We start from the raw sequence: 22,416 nt of genomic DNA, 5'->3' as shown, positions 1-22,416 counted from the left end.
AAGTGGGATACACAGCTTCTGAATGGCACCTCTGCCCTAAATGTCTTGACTGACCAATACACGATAGCGTAATATAGTTAACATGCAGCTACCACAACTGACGTTGTTTAGATACAATTTAAAAAAAAGGTGTACTAGGGCTTATTGAATCATGTTTGTGAAATTTACCATAGCCCCACAAAAGTATCCATGGTCAAATCATCTGTGTGAAACAATGCAAATCTACAGTTTGCACCACATTTGACTGTATGTATGTCCCGATTCTGACCAACAATTGAATGTACCATGCACTGAATCATGTGTGTGAAAATCATCATAGCTGACACAGCGTATAGATACTGCTTCAGACTATACTATTTCTATACCTCTGGTTGATCCTTTGTTTCGCAGCCTCAAAACTGCTTGGTATGGGACGGGTTCAGTAGAATATTTTGACCTGTTATATGAGGGATTCAATATGCCCATTCTGATATATTTTATATGCTAAGGGTATATAGATTACATTGAGATATATTATAGATGTGTATTTTCAATAATTAACCACTGGGTTCCCGGGACCACCAATTGCCTTCCTTATGGAAAATTACTCCCGTATTTGACCATATCTCATTACTTGTCTTTTATTGAATTGGTTAGGGTCGATAAGAAGTGTCATCTCTGGTCAACTAACGCATGCTTCATAAATGCTGGCAATTTCTCAATCAATGTGAATGCGAGTTGAACTTGTAAGACACATAAAAAAGTATTGTTATTTCACAGCATTTTAATTAAATTTTAATGTTACCTTCTTTCTCCAAGGGCAATAACCACCATAGTCATATGTTATCTCCTCCCCTGGTAGTATTTTCTTCTTAGCATATAGACAAAGATGTGGTATTACATCATCTTTTGCAACCTTCATGAAGCAGTTGGCATTCCTTTTGTCATCATTGACAAGTCTTCCTAGGGAGTTGTCCTCCTTTGTAGCATCAACACTGCAAAGATATAAAATAAGACTGTTTTACATTGAATTAACTTGTAAAATCAATCTTGCTCTATAAGCAGTGTATAACTTCAGTAAACAACATCAAAAAAGTTATTCTAAACATTCATGGTGCCACATCCAGCAATGTTTGTTAAACATGGCATAAAATATTTATGCAAGAAGTGGCATCACAAGATTTTTGAAAAACCCCAAAGCTAAGATGGAGAGAGACAAATTACAAGTATACAGTATGAGTTTATATGAGTATAATTATTAGTATCATAAAAGTGATTTGTTATTTCCTGTTTGCAAATACTCAGAAGCATATATTCCATCAAAGATTTTTGCACTTTGGATATAAGTGAGGTATCGATCTCTGTAATATATGTCTAAATATTCTCCCAAAAATTTAGTAGGAAGATAATGATAGTATTTTCAATGTTTTCTGTCTTTGTTGTAACCTGTATTGTCATAAATAGCTGTTAAAATATTGTTTGATTGATAATTTACCAGAGATTTTGTCCATTATGCATGAAGAAATAAAGGTAGGTTATGTCTGCAACTTTTTTCTGACATCTTATTTCAGCATTTTTCCTTGTGGTGAGATCCCCTCTGTATTGTAGGAGAAATTCTCCAGAGGATATTTCCTCTGTTGCAAAGACTCCTCTACCTTACAAAAGAAAATGGTCTTAAAGTCAGCATAGTTTTAGATCACACACAAAGATGTACAGTAACTCAGTATTTTTTTTGGGAACACCATAGTTTCTGATGCAGCCAATTACAAATTTAGTATTATTTATCATGGTTAAGTCTGCATTTGCAATTTAAAGACAATTTCACTTAATATTTGCATTGGGTTTGGTGAGCTCTTAATTGCACCGTTAAATTTCGTCAAAAAATACTAATAAAAAGATACTTTCTCTGTGAACTATATTAGGCTGCCAGACTATGCCAGAAAATTTCATCTATAACAGCTAGTGTCTAATTATAAAAAAAAAAAAATTTTCTAAGGGAGGCCCTTAGGTATTTGTTGGGCTGCCAATGCAAATGGTAGGAAATAATTCAAATAAAAACATATGGGCATCAGGCTTCCCAGCCCACCCCCATTTAACCTCACAACTGCTACACTCCTTGCTGTCACTGCAGCCCCTGTTCATAGAACCCTGGATTAGCCCTGGTATGCAAGCTAATGAATTCAAATTTTTGTTTATGCTAATTTGATGATACTCTAGGTAACATTGAATGCTGACAATTAATGGCAACAACTTTTCCCAAGACTTAGCAAGGAATAACTCATTAAATATTATTTGACGCATACCTTTTTCCTTATTTATCCATTGAACAGATAACCCATTTCTATCTGCCAATTTTTTGTTTAGGTTTGGTGTAGGTTGACGTCTGCACCGTAAGTTATACATCTGCAAAATAAACTGACACAGTTATAGGCTTGAAAAGCAAAGTTTAAGTGAGAAATACATGAATAATATAACTTTCCAAATGTAACTAAATCAGTTTCAAAAATCTACTAAAATTTAACTAAAATCTGTTTACTTGTTATATCTGCTGCTGCCACTTCTATTGTTTAAATTCAAATAATAAATTCTGAATCAAGTTGTGGGGAAGGGGGGGGGGGTTAGTATATACCCATCTTAATTATGGACCAAACTTTATTTTCAAAGTAAATTACTATGATGGACCATTACAAACTGAAAATACTGACCACCTAATTTCCAGGAGGAAAGGTATCGTGAGACCCCCCCCCCAAGTTTCCCTTATATGGGAGAGGAACCAAAGTGCCAAAACAATGTACTATCATGGACAATTACAAAAATGGAAAAACTTTTCTTTCAGGGTGAGAATGGTCACAAAGGGCTCCTGATTTGGTTGGGGAGGGTGTTGATTTACCCCATCTAATTTATTGACCAAAGTTTGTTAACACAACTTACTATGATGGACCATTACAAAAATGAAAATACTCAATCCTGACCCCACTGTTCATGACTCAACTGTGTATCATGAAGTCACCATATATAGGTTAGTGTTTACTAATATGCAACCCTTATTTCACCACTCCTTGTGTAGTACAGTGCACAATTTACAGAGCTAAGGCAAGACTTTTGGTTCTCAGATTGGTTCATAATCATAGCTCACAGTTTTCTCCCTTAAGTCCTTTAAGTCTACTGGATTTAATTTTAGCTCAGACTGCACATGTCAGAAGGAAGTTTGTCTATGATTTTAGTCAGCAAAATCAATTTCATGATGATATTGTGTATACTGCCTATACTATATGATATTTCTAGCCTACCACACTTTATGTAGTGTTGGTTAGGCTGATACTTTAGTAGTGTGGTATTTAGTGTGGATATATCATGCTAAAGGAACCTCCTTAGAATGTTTATACTATGTAATATATATAGAATTTCTAAACAATATCAGAAATCCTCAGGCAACATATCCTATACAGTAGGCTTGCTTAGAATTTAGTAGATGTTCAATTAACTCCAAAAATAGGACCTAGGCCTAGCTAGAAGCCATATCACAATATTATTAATATTAGCCTATTTACTTGTCAGTAAAATGGCAATAGGCAGCGCTTAGCTTAAATAATGGGAGTAAATTAAAATATGCAGGCACAGCTAGATAGGCTAGGTGCTCTCTAGTAGGGGTCTGCCCAATATTCATAAGGTCCGCTATTCATAAGAGTCATTGTTCATAAGGTTCGTTATTCATAACATGCATTTTTTCGATAAAAAGTTTGTTGTTCATTATGAAAAGGGATCATAATTCATAAGATCCGGTATTCGTAATGGAAACTTATTCGGTTAACTTATTCCTTATTCATAATAAGACAAAGGGTTCCTTATTCATAATAGAGCAAAGAGTGCGTAATCCATATTAGACAAAAAGGTTCTTTATTCCTAATCATTAAATGGGACAAAGGGTTAATTCGATATTCATACAGTAATGGAGCAAACGTTCCATAATCCATAAAGGGAAAAAGTTTTCTTATTCATAATAGGAGAGAAGTGCGATATTCATACAAGTGTAATTGGCAAGGCCTATTATGAATAACGAACCTTTCTTCCCATTATGGATAACGAACCTATTTGTCTAAATGAATATCGAACCCTTTGTCTTATTATGAATAATGAACCTTTGCTCTATTATGGATTACGAACCCTTTTCACCATTCTGAATATCCAACCCTTTTACCAATTATGAACAACAAACATTTTTCTTTCATTAGGAATAACGAACCATATAATTTACTTCGTTCCCCACTTACCTGTCTCCCCACAACCTATGCACCGCATTCTACCGTGTCTAGAATGCCCTGGTAATCTTTTAACACTGTACACCCTCATTGGCCCTAATGGCCTTCCTTCATTTTTCTACCCACAAAGTGTCTCAATGTGTTTTTCGGAGTTAGAAAAATTTTCGCGAAATTCGCCCGGATTACCTTGGATTTATACTCTAGAAGTTTCCTATCAGGACTTCTGCACTTCCAAGGATCTTTTCCAGCCTGATAAGTATCCTTTTCTTGTAGGGAAGGGTGTTTTTGGGGGCTGTTTTTAGTGTACACTCTCGCCCATGCGTTCGTTTTTCTTACGTAACGTTTTTAGGGTAGCAGGTAGTAGCTCTGCGAGACTACTTCGTTCGTTGCCTATACCGCCTTGTTTACACGGATAGGCATATATTTTCGTATGTACATGTTTCAGCTTTTCTTACTTTCAAAAAATAAGATGTTTGCTTGTTTCATGTTCCTTCGTTACTTCTTACGCTTTTGTGTGGGTTTTTCCCTTGTAGCGTAATTTGTAGCGTTGCCTATACCGCCCTGTTTACGCGGATAGGCATGTTTTTCCGTATGTACATGTGTTTCAGCCTTTCTTAAGGCATAAGATGTTTTGCTTTCATGTACTTCGTTATTTTTTACGCTTTCAGTGTGGGTTTTCACTTTTGTAGCGTAGTTGTAGCCACGTTCCGATATCTATCTATATAACTAGTCGAGATAGTCGGCTCGTTTCGTTGTTTTTCATGTTAAGACGGGAGTATCCTTGATTTCATATATTGTTGTATATTTTCATGTTTCCTCCAGTTGTTGCTACGTGCGCTCCCTGAGTCTCATGACTTGGGGTGTACCTCGTAGCCTTGTTCCCCCCTCCGCTGGTTCGCGGTTAGGGGGTTCTCTCCCTTATATACATGTTTCGTCCGTTTTACAAGTTTTTCGATGCATATATGTTTAGTTACGTTGCTTCCATATGTCGGAAGTGTTTCTCCTTGTAACGTATCTTGTAAGCCGCGAACTCCTATCCAATACTAGGCGGCTAGGCGGTTCGATTACGTTGTTGTTTCTTGTTTGAACCTTCCTATATTTGTACATATTTTCATGTTTCTCCATGGGTTTCGCTACTCGTGCGCCTCCTAAGTGTCGGGAGTTTCACTTGGGGCGTATCTCGTAGCCTTGTTCCTCCCTTCCCGCTCTGTACGCGGATAGAGGGGTTCTCTCCCTTGTATACATGCTTCGTCCTTTTCCTTCATGTATTCTAGTTACGTGTTCGCTTCTAAGTTTGGGAAGTTTCACTATTGTAGCGTACCTTGTAAGCCGCGAGCCTCTAGCGGGGCGCGTTGTTTTTGTCACGTAACTTTACTCTCTGTTAGCATACTCCCACCCTACTTCCTCCTTATAGTCGTTCCGTTTGATACGTTAGACTATTCGCCGTTAGTCTCTCCTTAACGTGAGTTTCTCAGACATGTCTCGAAGCCACCTTAAATGTGTGAACTGTTCCGAGACCTCTGTCTAGTCTGTTTTGTTTTCACACCAGACAGTGGCAGCACATCGACACCTGGCTAGCAGGCCGGGACAGTTTAGATCTATCACCGAACCCACAGTTCCCCTGGAGGGAATCGGAGGAGAGACAGGAGATGAAGAGGAAGTGAGAGAGTTGGTGGGAGTTGAGATGGAGAGAGGCCAGGAGAGGGCCGGAGAAGAGAGAGAGAGATGGGGATTTTGCCACCCAAGGTGCCGGCGTAGTCCGGATGTACCACCAAGGGCTAGGGCAAGGGCAAGGCTCAAGGCCAACCAAAAGCCCATGAGAGAGAGAGAGATGGATATTTTGCCACCCAAGGTGCCGGCGCTGTCCGGATGTACCACCAAGGGCTAGGGCAAGGGCAAGGCTCAAGGCCAACCAAAAGCCCATGACAAAGACGGCCAGAGCGGACAGTCCGTCCGGGTCGCAGAGAGCGGCACCCGTTGTGGTGCGCGCAAAGAGAGGGGCTCCGGAGAGCCAGGGTCCGGCGAGACCTCAGAAGGAGCCCGGAACAGACGTTCCCCTCCGACCCAAGGAAGGCTAGGCTCAAGGCCAATAAAAAGCCCATTAGAAGTTCCGACCGGAACGGACAGAATGTCCGGGTCGAGGAGAGTGGTACCCGGCGTGGTACGCACACAGAGATAGGCTCCGGGAGCCCGAGTCCGGCGAGAGAGGCCAGAGGAGAGAGAGAGAGAGAGAGGAGAAAGAGATATTGCCCCCCAAGGTCCCGGCACCGTCCGGATTCTATGACCAAGGGGGAAGGCAAGGGCAAGGCTCAAGGCCAATAAATAGCCCATTTGAAATTCCGACCGGAATGGACAGAATGTCCGGGTCGAGAGGAGTGGTACCCGGCTAGGTACGCACACAGAGATGGGCTCTGGGGGCCCGGGTCCGACGAGACCACGGGTCCAGCGAGACCTCACAGGGAGTGCGGAACCGAGGTTCCACTCCGGATCCCAGGAGTCGGTCCCGGAGCCGGGAACCGATGAGATCAACAACTGCTGGGCCCCCAGATCGGGGTAGTAAGGGCAAACGCCCAATCCGAAAGGAAAGCCGGCTGGAGCGAGGTTCCCACGGCAAACGGAGATATACTTATCCCCAGCCTCAAAGTTAATCCCGCCTCCAAGAGGGGGAAGAGTCGCTTTCATCAGGGGAGTGTTGCCCCACGGAACTAGCAGCTTGAGCTGCGACGACAGGTTCGAATCAATTGCGGAAAGACACTGCAATCGCTACACCATTTATCATTACACAGCCCGAATGTGTGTTTAATGAGTACCAGCAGAAACCAGGACATGACATAGATTTCCTGGGCATTCATGGGTCATATTCTCCTCGCTAATTATTTTTCTCTCTCGTTTTAATTCATCGCCATATGTCTAGGTTTGAAACCTTGCTTATGTTTTGTTGTTTAAAAAGCTTGTGGAACCCCCTCCAGAGCATGCTAAAAGGCGCAAACTGAAGCGATTCTAGTACAGTCTCGTTACTTAGTACCTTGGCAACCTGCCAAGAAGAGAACGTTCTCGAAGCTTGGCAAAGTGCCAGGAAAACAAGCCTTCTAAGAGTCTTGGCAAACTGCCAAGACAATATACCCGCTGTATATTTGTTATGAGAGGAGGGGGGGCCAAGCAGTCACCTGGATTGACACGTGTAAGCTCAACGTTTGCTGCAACGAGCTGTCGACTACGTGAGCGATCCCATGGAATAAACCTCTCTCTCTGTATTTTGGGTGAATTTCCAAGACAAACGAGTTAGTAAGTTGGAAAAGGGGTAGGATAAAACCCCAACAGAGGTACAAGCGCTAACGCGCTCCGAGCATACAGTATGCGCTTCGTGAATAATGTTCGATGTTCCGACATTTTAAGCACAGTTGCATTTCGTAGCACCTGATAGCCTAGTCGTGGCTATGCACTAGGTGGTTTCAATAGGAAGTTGGATACTTCTACTGTACTACACTACGAAATTGATACGTCTCGACATGGAGAGATTTGAGGAGTAACGGGTACGTTATCATAACATTTATTACGTGTTTATTACGTTAAATGTGGTGTGGTAAAAACGTCGACATAACGTTTCTATGAGATATTAATGTTATATTAATGTTATATTAATGTCTTAACGTAAATCGTTTTGAAATATGAGTCTGAAAACGTTTTCGGTGACATACCTCTTACACCACTAATAACGTTACCATAACAAAACACTAGGCCTACATGCTTAGTAACGCTTTAGTGTTTGCTGAGTAACTCCCCGGGCTCCGTTAAGCAGCCAGGGATTTATGAGGTGGATTTTCTACAAACCCACCCTCTCACCATCTTCACAGCCCCTGTTGGGAGTTTGTTTCTGATGAGTAGGTCTATCGCTCAGTTAGCTCAGGGTTAAAGCCTTTCAGTCATAAGGTCCCCGGTTCAGGCCACCCCAAGAGTAATGTATGTTGTCCAGCTACAGAGTTGTCGACTTTTCATAATCATGGACGTTAATTTTGTATATAAGAGACTGACTTCAGTCAGCTTGCAGCTTGGTTAAGCCAGTGAGGCTTCTTCTCAAGTTCCAACTTGCAGGATGATCCTAAATACGTTCTTAAATACATACATTTAATTGTAGGAGTCACATAAACAGTAGCATTGTAGCTTTGTTTAAGATTCTGATGAAGCAAACTATCCATTCAGTACTCAGTCTCATTTTTTGTAGCAGGGTAGCATTGTTTAAGATTCTGTACTCACTCAGCAGAGTGAGATTCTGTACCTTCAGTACTCATTTTTGGAGAGTACTGTGGTCAAGTGGTGAAGGCAGTGGGCTGGTGATCTAAGGCTTGCAGGTTTGAGTCCTGGCCGGATCATTCAGTTGTTTCCTTGGGCAAGGCACTTTTTCGTCAGTGCAGCTTCCCATCCAGGAGATACTTGTCTCTATGCTTGACAGGTTTTCGTTGACCGGGGTAATATTGTTAGGCGCCTCAGGCATCATTATCTTTCAATAGGTCTTCGCCTTTTCTTTCCCCAATATTATGATTAATATTTTTTAGCATGGAAAGAACCTCCATTAAACCTCCCTACAGGGTACAGCTTAGCATCATCAGGACATTCCTTTTCTTCAGAGTTTTCTGATTGCAACGGGTTGATAACTGAAAGAGTCTTCAACGGTACTGTGGTACTGAATCAGTACTGTGAGTGCGGCTGTCCTGCAAGCGCTAACAAGGTCACCAAGCAGGCCGCTGTCCATGACTTCTTTAGCAGCAGATACACAGGGTTGGGCTCTCTGGAGCCCTCTGGCGCCCAGGTACGAGCTTTTGACTACCATCCTCTCAGACAACACGACGGTGGTAACATACTGTAGCTACGTCAACAGACATGGTGGCACCAGGTCAGAGAAATATTGCCGTCTGGCAAGGGAGACCCTCACCACAGCTACAGAATCTGGCATGGCCCTACAAGTCTCTCAGATAGCCAGAAAGGAGAATGTGATGGCCGATGCTCTGCCCAGGGGACAGCTCCACCCTGACGAGTGGACCCTTTCGCAACGAACATGAAGTAGGTTTTTCCACATGTTCAGCAGACCTCTGATAGACCTGATTGCGACACAGGGCAACAATGGGCTGCTCATCTTTGTTCAGGCGGCCCACCCGCAGGCCTTCCACATAACGCCAGGTCCCTGTCGCGAAACTGACCGGAAGCTTACATCTTCCCCCTCTTGGCATGGTCAGCCATCATAGTGGCCCCGCTGACCCGGTTCGGGCAAAAGTTATCCAGCTCCTAGCGGACGAGCCAGCGATCCTGCCGGACAAACCACAGTCGGTTGTCCCATAGACGGGGCGCTGGCTCACCCGGACAGCACGGGCCTACAATTAGGTGCCTGGAAATTGTCTCCTTAGACAGAAAGGACTTTGGCCGCCAGAGTGAGAACAACCTTGGTACTTACGTTCTCTGCCTACGGAGATTCGGAGTATGCCGAACGAGACAGACTCTGCCTACCATGGCCTTTCTAACCTTGATCGCTGACTCCTTACCCATACTGTTCCAAGAAGGGAGGCAGGGTGTAGACGATCAAAGACTTTCGTTCGGCTGTTGCCGCCTTCCATCAGGGGCTTCCCCTACGGCTCCAAGCCAGGCAGCAACGGCTCGCCTTGGCTAAGGTGCCTTCAGTCCTACGGTTTGTGGGGTGCTGATAGTTCTCGACCCCTCCTTCTTTGCTAGAACCAGGTTTGGGCTCTCCTACCGGGAGACATCATCATCCCAGAGATCAAGACCTTCTCTTTGATCCCCGAGGACAGACTACAGTATGGTTTCCCATTAGGGAACTGAAGTGGTACCTCAACAGAACACAAGATCTCTTAGGTACTTCGACATCCCTGTTCTTCCTCCTTCGAGTGCCCCACTCAGCAGCCTGGGAGGATACCTTGTCCCGCTGTTTGGTGGAAGCCATCCGCCCTCTGGCTACAGGTCCAGGCAGATCCATGGCTCACAACAGCAGGGGTTTCACTGCTTCTACAGCCCTGTTCGCAGGTTTTCCAATAGTGGACATCTGCAAGACGACGGCGTGGAAGACTCCAATCGCTTCGTCGCCTGCTACTTATCGGACTTATCACAGGCCGATTTGGCTTTGGTCGCTCGATGATACGAGCTCCAGGGGTCCCACCCCTCGGGCCTCCCACCATCGGACAGTGCCACTCGGTGCATAGGTTGTGGGGAGACAGGTAAGTGGGGAACGAAGTAAATATTATAAAACTTACTGGTTTATATATTTACGAGTGACCCACTTACCTGTCTCCATTTCCCGCCACCCTCCCCCGAGGGAGGTGGGACGCAGCCGGACGGGGGAGCGGTCGTTCGACCTGACTCATGACTCCTCGCGTTTCGTCGATAGACATCGCCACCCCCTGGGTCGCCTGCGGCTACTTGTCTATCGGTGGGTGTTGTTCCTTAGTTTGGTTTACCAGGTTACTCTTTACCATCTAAGGTAGTATGGGCCTCGTCCCCTTGTTCAATTAGGCCTCTGTAAGTGTAGGGGGAGGCACGCCTACGGGGTGACGGAGGGCGGACCCACACCCCGACTGTTCAGGGTGGGCTCCGCCTGGAGGCGTCAGCAGTCTTTGTTAGCGTTAGATTTTTCCTTCTCGGCGAGCTCGGCGGGTGGCAGGGTTTACCCGCCACCCTCCCCGAGGTCGCGTCCGGGGCCACTTTGTGGGAAAGTGGTCTCAAAATGAAGGAAGGCCATTAGGGCCAATGAGGGTGTACAGTGTTAAAAGATTACCAGGGCATTCTAGACACGGTAGAATGCGGTGCATAGGTTGTGGGGAGACAGGTAAGTGGGTCACTCGTAAATATATAAACCAGTAAGTTTTATAATAACAATGAACCTTTTTGCTCATTATGAATAGCGAACCTTATGAACAATGAACCTTATGGATATAGAACGTTACCTTATGAATATCCGGCTGTCACCCTCTAGTATACCATTAATTGATACGTCTGGCCTGCATTTGAGCTATAAAACTTGACACAAATCTTCATATCTTGCAACCCTAACTACGGTTAAGTTATTATGTATGATGACATGTCTCTAGGAATACAGCGTAACTTTCAGTGGGCTAAAACAAATCCGAGCAGCATGCATCATAGTGCAGTTTAACTACTTTAACATCAGCTCAGGGCTTGAGCTTTTACATAGGCGTAGTACTATTCGGGTATGATTACGATATGGTACAGAACCTTATCTAACAACTAGCCTTTGTTAAATTGGTGAATGACTTAATGTTATTGACCTAGCCTAGGCTATAGACAGTACATGTGTGGCCTGGAATTTCAAACACAGGCCTTACTAAAAATATATAATTTCACAACAACTGGTATATTTAATTATTCAAATTCCAAATTCAAGCTGCACCAAGTAACAAAAATAAATGAAGCTATTAAATTGTAACCTCCAAGATCTAACCTATATCCTACTACTTATAACATGTAGGCTAGGCCTAGCCTAGGATTGAATCATTAATATATTCTGTGGCAGCCTAGTCTTTAGCCTAGCCTATAGCATACCATGTTATGTGCCTATCTACAACAGTAAAGGGTATATGAAGACTAGCTAGGCCTATAGCCTAGGCTTTTTAATATTCAAATTGATCCTTTATCTTTTTTTATTATGACTTTCCCCTAATTTTTATACATGCTCACCTTTAAAATGTCATTGTTTCTATCTTCTTAAATCCCAGTTGAAAGAACATCTTCAACCCTGCCAACATGTCAGTGATATGTACTGTAGGGTGTTGCTTCTGTATTACTTTGAGGGCGCTATTCTGCAATGTTGAATCAGTTTCTTTACATTGATAAAATGTAAATCCTTGTTCACACTAATTAGACCACTTGTGTGAGTTCTCTGCATACACTTGTGATTCGTAGTCCTCTTGATTCACAAGTGTATGTAAAAAAATTGGGAGAAATTCTGCCCCACATACGTATACAATGTTAGTATGTATGTATGTATGTATGTATGTATGTATGTATGTATGTATGTATGTATGTATGTATGTATGTATGTATGTATGTATGTATGTATGTATGTATGTATGTATGTATGTATGTATGTATGTATGTATGTATGTATGTATGTATGTATGTATGTATGTATGTATGTATGTATGTATGTATGTATGTATGTATGTATGTATGTATGTATGTATGTATGTATGTATGTATGTATGTATGTATGTATGTATGTATGTATGTATGTATGTATGTATGTATGTATGTATGTATGTATGTATGTATTTTAAATTCTCCTGTAAGCAGGAACTCGCGAAGAAGCCTCATTGGCTAATCAAAACCGCAAGCTGACCGAAGTCAGTCTCTTAGATTCATATTTAAGGTCCATGGTTATGAATTGTCAATTGACAACAACTCTGTAAATGGACGACAAACATTCATCTTGGAGTGACTCGAACTCGGGGCCTTATGATTGAAAGGCATCGGCGTTAACCACTGAGCTAACACTCCATTTTATGGTTTAATATACAGTCAAAGTTTCTATGAAAAGTCGCAATTTAACTGCTATGTTTAAATTCCGCTGAATGACTGAACACTTCACTAGTACCGTACGGTCCTGTGTTGAAAACCTCCCGACCTTACTTAATACTACCCTATAGTTCTAAATTACAAGAAAAGTTGATATTAAAAAGTCGAACTTGTGAGATTCAGTGTTCCAGTTTCAAGGAATAAGTCGAAATTACGGTATCATAATATAGGATGATAATATAGTAAGATGCGAAGCCACAAGCTTGAGATGAAAAGTCGAAATTTCTAGGAACGCGAAAAAACTTAGATGTAGTTGTCGCATTTTCCTAAAAATACACAACAGTTGAGAATATAGATGTAAATTTGAAGGGAAAAAATCGTCTTTTTAGAACTTGAGACAATCCCTCTCCATCGAAATCTTAAATAAGAAGTACACACTTTTGGGAGAACTGCTGAAATTAAATAAAACCACAATTTTGAGATATAATAGTAAAACACTTTAAGACATCTGAGGTATCGTAGCAGCTTCAAAATTAAAAATCGACTGGTGAGGATCCTCAAACTGGTCACTACTTTCTGCCCCCCCCCCTCCACCACCCTCCCCACTCCATGATATACACACACCTTTTTTATATCCTAGCCTTACGAAAAAGCTCATTCGAAATTGCTTAACGTTTCTAAGGTAAACATGTTTTAATGCTGATGTTATCATAAAGAAGTAAGACAAACTAAAGTATTTAGTATCAACTATGCCACAGGAAATTAGTATACATGAAGTGTAGGAACCGGCTCATGATAGAATGAGGCGTCCTGCTCGATCATCAAAGCTTTCGTTATTGTTGCAATGAACTTTTAAATTTGTCTATCTAAATAAGAAGATAAAAAAACCGAGGTTGAGGATGAAAATCACAACGAAATAAATTAACCCAAGCCAATAAGTATTGTCCTCTTCATTGCTGCTGTCTATTAGAGGTGCATTCTCACTTGTATGGTTTGCGGTTGAGATGAAAAACTCGATTCTGCAATTACGTGTCCACTAGGACCTGCACTGGTGTTTCTACTATGACTAGGTGGTGCAATTTCTTGATGTGAATCAGCTTTCTTCTCCGTTTTACGTCCCTTGTCTCCTTTCGACGAACTCTTATCTGTTTGATTAGTAGAAACTACATTGCTTCCTCCATGACTGGTTTCGGTTTGGGTGGAGATTTTTGATCTACTCACTTTACCTGAAACAGGTTTCACACGCCACCAAATAATCTTCACTATTGTTACGATCGCCTGCAAAATCATCAAGATCACGGCATAACTTCCTAAAAATAATAGAAATGTTTTATACATGTAATTTGGTATATTATGGAAACAGTGAAATTGTACAAAAACATTGAAATTGTATAAAAACAAACCAACCAGTCAATTGATCGACTCTATGTTCCCCTCCTTGTGTTCAGGATACCGCTAAGCGTTGTTTACGATGAGCGGTTATATCAGCGATTATTGCACAAATAGGTAGAGCTTACTCTGTTAGTATGAAAACTACAACTAGCACGGTTCCAAAATGGGTGCGGGGTCATGTATTGGGACAAAACTTTAAATTATGAATATTTTATACACGACATTCAAAATTATGACAATGTCATATAACTATTTTCTAATATTCTCCATAGTTTCGAGACCGAACAGCAATGACTAGCTGAGCAATGTTTCGAAAGCCGCAACTTGCTTTATAATTACAAATGTACACTGTTATTGGCTGGGATTGCCGGTGTGACAGTACAGAGTGTCCCCTGTACAAAGTGTCCGCGGAGACACTATGTGCCAGCATATTTAGTCCGGTCGGACATTATCTGCTGAAAATTGTGTCCCCACCTCACAGCAAATATAGTCCCGTCGGACGAAATGTCCCGGTGCAGAATGTCCGCAAATACTTCATAGCATATTTTGTCCCGCTAAAAATTTAGGCATTTCGACATTCAAAAGCAATAAAGTTCATTATATCAATTATCAGAGCAGATGCATACATCATAGTTAGATGTTACAGGAAATAAATGAGACGTTGTGCGTTGCTGTAAAACAAAATAAAGGAGGGGGAGAGATCGCATAGACCAAACTTCCTCCCCAACGGATGGCGGGTACGGGATAGGGCAGGCAACAGCTACAACAAAAAATGATAATTGCAGAGGTAAAAGATTACGAACTTAAAGGAGTTCAAACTTCATTGTAGCCGTATTTCCCCAAGACACAGTGGGTAGGAGTAGGCAATTATGGTAACTGTACTTCATAGGTCTACTAGAGTTGCCAAGCCAATATGAAATTTCATCCGTGCGTAAAGCTCATTATAGGACGAGAACCGAAGGTTTTTTCAAGTTACATCCTAAACAAATTGTAAATTACAAATAAAATGGCTGATTCTCATGTATCCAACGGGCTTTTCGTTAAGACTTACACAGAACTAAAGAACAGAAAAAGTTACAACAGGAAGCATACTATGTTCGGTTATGTTTTACTATGGGAACTTATCTTGAACACAATTTCCAGACCCAAGAAACACGCCTTCATATTTGTTATTTAATGAAGTAATGAGGTGATAAGAATTTTGAGCGTCACATCCCGTCAACTTGAACTACAAATATATGGATTTCCACCGAACGACTGGCATTGTAAAGTAAATGGCCTGTCTTTGCTTAAACTTGTAGCAGCCGAGGAAATTTTCTCTCATGATATGTTAGAGTGAAGACAAGATTATTGTCGGTAACAAGTTAACTGCTAAGAAAATCGTCTAGACATGTCTTCTGCTAACTTCATACATACTCCCTCCATTAGTGGTCAGAGATGAGATATCAGTACAACCAATTCTGTGCAAAATAAAAGTTGAAAGCAATATTATGAGTAGTGAATGCCATACTGTAAGTCATATATAAAATAAATTATCATCTTGAAAGGTTTATGTTTAAGCCCCACTATTAAGATAATTAATATTCACCATATTGGTTGAGGGTAGACTGTTAGTGTACAACTGAACTATGCTCATGCATTGAGTTCATTGGATGATCTTTTATTGTGACACCTACATGTTTATGGGCTTACTTGCTCAATTATTTTCAATTGGAGATTGCATGTCATAAATTTTGGCGCTATATCATACAGTTCCCTACCAAACCTGAAAAGTTTTAAACACATGAGCCAATACAACATTTGTGACATATTAATTCAATTAAATATCAGACATTTATCAAATTAGAGTAGGCTAGGATACAACAGAAGTTTGATGCCTTTTGGTGCTCAATTGATGTATGTGTGCATGATCTGACTGTTTAATGCTAATCAAACATTAATTGTCCTGAATCAGGATCCATGGGGGTTCAAAACACCCTCTGTATGACCCAAATGCAAAAACAAATCATGCTAGCTAACCATTATTTTAGTAAAATGTACTATTACACATCATTTTGCATCAGAGACCTAAAACTTGCCTTATTTTGCCAAAGAAAAGGGGTCCCTCCCCCAGGTTTCAGGAAATATTCCCCCACCAACACACACACAAACACATTTAGCAATTTTACCCAAGGGACCTAACAGAGAAATGGTACCAAAACTCAGTTGATACATTATCTCTCTTATCTTGTCGAAGTTCCTGTCAAAACAGCCAAGTAGTAATAAGTACACACTTTCTGAACAGAAAAGTTCCCTGTGGTTACAATATCAAACTGTCCAACACTCTTTGAAAACAACGCACAATAGATGATGTCTAGATGTGGAATGTGGTCTTAATTATTTACTCATCATTTGTTTGAACAAATAAACTGTGTCTGCTTTAGTGAAACAGGTCCAGGAAAAATCTCTTTTTGGGGATGTAGACCAAATGAAGACAATTGTTTGGCTATATGCCACTTAAGAACCCGCAGAGGTGGAATCTTGGCAAGTAAATATAGGAACAGATACTACTTACATATAGACTTGTTAATGGGGACTACACCTACAAAGATTTACAGTACACTTTCTCGGTTCTCACTTACCTTCATAACCTTTCTGTGTGCTTTATACCTATGTGGAATAAGTTATAATCAAACACAGCAGTGTTGACCATTCTGCCATGCACTATCAGTTATTTGCACGGTACAAATAACAGATATGATGCCATTCATTATTGGCACTAACTAGGGAAAATTATTAAATGTTTTAGATATGTTTACCTCATCATCACATCAGTAATGAAATTAGAAGTTGATGCTGCAGTCTTGTCAGGCGTTGCCTTAGTCTCAGGCAACTTTGACTAGAATCGCTTAAACCACTAAACTAGAAACTTGGTACATCCATTTTTTGCAACTTACAATTATATTGTAATTCCAAAGTGTGGCTTAAAGGTATGCTGTATTCGCCCTCAATATGCAAGATTATCACTATGGTCAAAATTCTTAAAGTATGTTTATTACTACCCTGGAGGAAATTTACCTCACTGGGACATTCAATCAGCTAGTGTCATCATTTAGAATGTCTGAGCACAATTTAAAGGGTTATTACCCCCAGGAAAGTACTTTTTGAAAACTTCTAGCAATTAAAGTGGCCAAAATTTAGGACCTATCAGACTACCTTTAAACTTGTAAATGTTTAACTTGTCCAGAAAGAGTGACATTTACTAAACTAAACCTTCACTGCATACTGCGGACAACCTGTACAATAGAACAGCCTGAGAATTTACCTGTTTCCATAACCCAATTACAGAAATGCTATGGAGACTTGTTCATACGTGTACAGGACAATGGCGCTTTGAAATCCTGTTGAACATACCTTGCTACATCAACGTTGAGTTTTCCAATAGAATCTAGACATAATCTGTTGTCTGGTTTATCTATGCCAAGATGAGCACCTTCAAAGAGATAAGAAAATTCATGATCAAGGAGATATCATGTTTTTCTGCCCCCTCCAAAAAAGACACACAAATATTTGGGCTACAGAATTGGTAGTTTTAGCTGAAGTGCCACTTAAATTTAATTAGAACTCTATATCAGTGTTTTAAATAGAATATTCTCATTATTGTACATATTGCATGGCCACTATTGGGGTCTAGATAATTATGAATTTGTCTTCTGTAGTGAGGTTTGGCATGTAGGGAATATTGCACACCTAAACAAGTACTATCAGGCCTTCAATATCTGTTCTTACCAACCAAAAGTTAATGAACGTAAATTTGTTACGTACAGTATTAGTGCCACTTTCCTCTAGAAGTAGGCTAGGCTATATGCTATAGTCCATTAATTGCATTTTATAGTGTCCCATGCATACCAGACGATCTCTGTAAGCATTAGTGATATGATTTGTTTATGCTTGTTAACTTCAGTGATATGCAGAGCGACAAAAGGTGGAAATTTATAATATTTTTCACAAAAATCTGTTATGACAATTGGGTAAACAAAACGAAAAGAACTAGGCCCTCAAGCATAAAACTGAATATAATGTTGCATAAGCAATTGCTTGACTTTTGCGAATGATTTTGTGCAACGAACCAAACGTGGTAAAAGAATATCATGATTTGTGCACCAATCATGCCTAGAGGCCTGGTTATATTTTAACTGTGGAATGACCGTCCGCCATTCAACAACCAAAGGCATAGTGTGTATCCTATACTGTAAGTTACAGACATTACCTTTTATGCCACTAATCAGTGTGAGCTGCCTCGATTTGGACGAGTTGAGAAGCCCTAGATAGCAAAACTTTCCTTCAATTTCGGTACGCAAAAGATCAATTTTCAACAAGTCTGAAACACTGACTTTGTCTCCGTAAGATCCTTCTCTGTTTATTGTTGTAAAACCACTTGGATAACTCTCATCTCTTAGAATATCGGCAATTTGTCTCACGTTTTCTGCTGGCTTTTCCATTTTTAGTTGTCGCACGGCATGATCGATCGACTTACTGCTAAATATACGGAAGCCGAAATGTGACAATTTACTAATAAGACGGATACTGCCAGAGTCCATTTCAAACTAAAATTTTGCTACCGTACTTGCTACGGCGGACATTGTGTTCAGGGGGACACCATTTACAACAAAATATATGACCGTCAAATAATGTCCCCCCCCCCCTTCTTGTAACCATAGCATATACTGTTCGGGAGACAGTCTGTACCATCAAGCCTCGTACAATAGGTCCGGGGAGACCAAATGTACTGGTAAATCCATAAGTTGTCCTAGTGGGACTAGGACAGTATTGACTGAATGTGAGATTTTTGCGACAGTTTGTACTGCTACACCGGCCTACAGAAGCTGCAGCAATTTTAAGATGGCGATTTTAGAGAATTAAAATACATGTCACAAGCTATAGTTTCACTTTCATTTGTCTGGAATGCATTTCAGATCCCTATTGAGATTCCAAGGGGCGAAGCCCCAGATAGCTCAAACGTGTTCATGTATTTCTTATTCACTCACAGCGAGTTTAAAGCACAACATGTGTGGAATTTATTGCAAAGCCCTGTTGGGGGGGGGGGCAGGGGAGAAAAGCCCCCTGTTGTTGATAGACTTTAAAATATTTCTTGTCAACTAGTAACGACTTTAAAGCACAAAAGCACATGCCAGAAAGAAAAATTAGATTTCTGTGGTATTTATTCCAAGCCTGGAAGCTGTAGTGCTTTCAAGATAGTTCTCGTGTAGCTATTTCAACTGAAGCACTAAAATGCATTTGATTTCAGTTAAATTGGAATGTATATCAAACCTGAATGGGGTAGGGATGGGGCGCCAGGCACGATATGTGATATTAATGGAAGTTTTAAATCGTAGTATGGCCATATTCAAACTTGCGTTTTCATATTTAAACAAGTCAAACAGAAAAAATCGCTCTCGATTCCAGTGGCATATTAATGATTGAGCTGAACGACACTGACTGTTCGGTGACATTCGATAAACAACATTAAAAATTAACATCACGTGGCCATAGTTCGACATAGAGAACACAGTATTTGATATGGCCCTGTGGTATTGTCAACACCACCTTCGTGTAATAATCTGTTTATCATTGAACTGACCTACAAAACAGACACCAGTGTCAGGTAGCAGATTGTACAACATCGGTAAGAAAACCACCAAAGCCAAGACACACGTGAGGCCATAAGTTGCAACTTCAGCATCTCCATGAGGAAAGCAAAACATAAGGAAAGTCATGGCTTCCACCACTATGCAAGGTAACACAAAACTAAGCATGGCGAGCCAAGGTTGATACCGTTCCAGTGTGACTTTATACGTTATGTATGATTGGTCCTCTACGCAGTAAATACATCGGTAGCTTGGGTCATAATGGACAAGCGTCATATGCCATTCACCAAGACTTGCTTCATTTTGTTTGTAAGTGTCGTTTATGAATAAATCATCGTTGTGGTAAAGTAGTTGCTGTGAAATAAACAGTATATGCATGAAATACGTGAAATACATCAAATTTTCTGTTGAAATAGCATGAAATAACAAATAAAAAAACGTTATCTAGAACAATCGTTTAACTTCTTATAAGCAGGTGCGGGTGTCACGGAAAATTAAAATGAACCAAACTGTTCTCCGCCCTTTTTGTTCATTAATTAATAACGGTATGTATTAATAATTTGAACACTACCACATAATATATTCGACAATGTATTAATAAAACATAGTTAATATATTCTATATTTTATATCCAGGCCGTTGATAATAGAGTTTATTGCAATGTCTGAGAACAGTATACGTAAACCATTACACACAAACTGCCTCTGTGTATAGAATCATTACCATCTTGGAATTAGGGTTTAGAAAATGTTACTACTTCTGAACATCTTTTGTGCATATTTAAGAGGAACCGAAGCTTATGTCGCATGTGATTTGGAATAACTAGACGAATTATGTTACTACAAAACGGATCCAAAACTTCAATCCCTTAAGGAACTTTTCTTATGTCACAACCCTCAATCGAGAAGTAATCAATCAACTTAGTTGTCTACATTTTATACCATACACTTTTACATTCAGTATTACTTTAATATAATCTTTTTTTTTTTAAATTGACTATTGCCGAATGCCTTTTCGTACACTATGCATGAAGGAACAAAAACCAATAAGCTACATCTACTACACACAAGCAAACAACATATTAGTACTTTAAGGAAGAGCTACATAGGGTACGAGAAAAAAATCAAGATTACAAACAAAACTTGAGGGCCATCTACGGAGTAGGAAATCTCATCGCCAAATCAATTTAATGTACAACTGTTTATCGTCTGCATAATTTTTTTCAATTTATGAACTCCGCATTGAGCAAAGCATCATGACTTTTGACCTTATTTTCCATGATTGAAATCTTATATTTTGACAATACTTAATTTGTGAAGGTTGTAAGACCATTCAACATTTGTCTTTGCATTCATAGCAAAAAATCACCTTTAATTCTGAAGGAAAGCAAAATTGATAGGAATACACACGCGAACACACCCCATAATTCACATTTTCATTGAGTGTATAGAAGTGGTTGGAACGTCATCATCAATAGGGTCACAAAGGGTCAGTCATGACTCATAGGACGACGACGACGACGTATACGAACGCTCTGTTAAAAATCTTGTTGTGGAAAACAAGCGAGGCAGCTGCGCGCATTCACTGACTTCATCTTTTGGTGTTTAAGAAGTGTAAAAGTCAGCAATCTAGCGCATTCCAGCAGTAAAATATCTTTGATTGTATACTCAAAAACTTTGCTAGCGCCTTGTCTATTAATTCTCGACTTCTAAGTTTTACTTCTGGACAGGCGGAGTTATTTAAAATCTTAAAAATAAATAAAGTAAAGTACAATCTTACAATCCATTTTTTCTTACCCCTTTGCAGGTCTCCGGGCAGGGGACTCTTGCAGTATACAGTTTTAACCTTTAAAAGTGAGGCAGTTTTGTGTGTGGGAATTGGTGTATAGATATATTCCACTTGAGGCTTATCTTGAGGGTATAGCTGGAGTACTGCTACAGGCGTGTACTGAGGCCTGACAGGTGGGGTCATGGGGGTCAAGTGAGAGGAGGGTTTCGTCCAGCCATGGGTTAGAGGTTGGAATTTTAATGAGTTTTACTGGGGAAGTTAGAACAGTAGAAGTAGGCAATCTTTTAGATATTAGGGTGTGTTTAGCAGTAGAAAAGATACCTTCAGAGAGGAAGGAGTGTAGTAAAGAGATCTTCAGAGAGGAAGGAATTAATAAATTAAAGCTTACAAAGAGCAAGAGAAAATTATTTTTTAATGCCATTCTCGGCCTCGAGAACAACTTCAGTTACCATGGTAACCACATAGTATGATAGTACTTGACATACTTATTCAATATTGTTGTGAACGTTGGATGTCATTGCAATGCTTCACCTTAAAGTTATAGCCTAAAAAAAATCCCTTTTTGAACTCTGACTGCTGACGTTTGTTACGATAGCAACCACATATTTTGATCAGTAACTTGACATACGTATTATGCCTATGAAGGTTGCAAGTCAACCCGTGACCTCCTACCGTTGACCTTTGACCTCGTTTACCATGGTAACTACATTTTGATAGAACTTGACATACTTATTACACTGCGAAACACAGCTTGCTATCACGGGGCACCTCCATACCAATATTGAAGAAAATGTCGCCAGTCGTTCACTAGGAGTTCTTAATAAATTTTGCACTCA

The 22,416-nt window shown here is 40.3% G+C and overlaps 3 protein-coding genes across 10 annotated transcripts in view; all 3 read right to left on the bottom strand.

Moving 5' to 3' along the window:
* The window catches only part of LOC139978628 (uncharacterized), a 42,837-nt gene extending 30,466 nt beyond the window's left edge, over positions 1–12,371 (bottom strand). For 3 of the 8 annotated variants that reach the window (XM_071988995.1, XM_071988994.1, XM_071988996.1), the window contains exons 1-3: positions 2,283–4,222; positions 1,475–1,634; positions 785–974 (exon numbers count right to left, since the gene is read on the bottom strand). In XM_071988995.1, the coding sequence (XP_071845096.1) occupies positions 785–974; positions 1,475–1,634; positions 2,283–2,382 (450 nt within the window). In that variant the 5' untranslated portion in view covers positions 2,383–4,222. Of the gene's footprint in view, positions 1–784; positions 975–1,474; positions 1,635–2,282; positions 4,223–11,936 lie in introns of those variants that run through there. The other 5 variants (XM_071988993.1, XM_071988997.1, XM_071989000.1 and 2 more) reach the window with 5 other exon arrangements.
* A 1,353-nt stretch (positions 12,372–13,724) lies between these two features.
* The window catches only part of LOC139978641 (neuronal acetylcholine receptor subunit alpha-6-like), a 166,957-nt gene continuing 158,265 nt past the window's right edge, over positions 13,725–22,416 (bottom strand). The window contains exons 6-7 of the mRNA XM_071989015.1: positions 19,786–20,146; positions 13,725–14,083 (exon numbers count right to left, since the gene is read on the bottom strand). Of these exons, the coding sequence (XP_071845116.1) occupies positions 13,740–14,083; positions 19,786–20,146 (705 nt within the window). The 3' untranslated portion in view covers positions 13,725–13,739. The remainder of the gene's footprint in view (positions 14,084–19,785; positions 20,147–22,416) is intronic.
* On the bottom strand, positions 15,146–19,779 carry LOC139978643 (uncharacterized). The gene is made up of 3 exons (XM_071989019.1): positions 18,415–19,779; positions 17,559–17,637; positions 15,146–15,625 (listed from the first exon to the last, which is right to left on the bottom strand). The coding sequence occupies exons 1-3, from the start codon at positions 18,743–18,745 to the stop codon at positions 15,550–15,552; spliced, it is 486 nt and encodes a 161-aa protein (XP_071845120.1). The 5' UTR covers positions 18,746–19,779; the 3' UTR covers positions 15,146–15,549.

Source organism: Apostichopus japonicus, chromosome 13, assembly GCF_037975245.1.
Source record: "Apostichopus japonicus isolate 1M-3 chromosome 13, ASM3797524v1, whole genome shotgun sequence".
NCBI classification, from domain to species: Eukaryota; Metazoa; Echinodermata; class Holothuroidea; order Aspidochirotida; family Stichopodidae; genus Apostichopus; species Apostichopus japonicus.
This window is presented reverse-complemented; position numbering and strand designations above follow the sequence as displayed.

What these genes read in the sequence shown, in the direction of transcription:
- LOC139978643 (XM_071989019.1), bottom strand. Translation starts at nt 18,745, where the DNA reads ATGGACTCTGGCAGTATCCGTCTTATTAGTAAATTGTCACATTTCGGC. An exon ending in ACTGATTAGTGGCATAAAAG is followed by an intron (nt 17,638 to 18,414) that starts GTAATGTCTGTA and finishes ATCTCTTTGAAG; the next exon opens with GTGCTCATCTTGGCATAGAT. An exon ending in CTCAACGTTGATGTAGCAAG is followed by an intron (nt 15,626 to 17,558) that starts GTATGTTCAACA and finishes TATTTTGCACAG; the next exon opens with AATTGGTTGTACTGATATCT.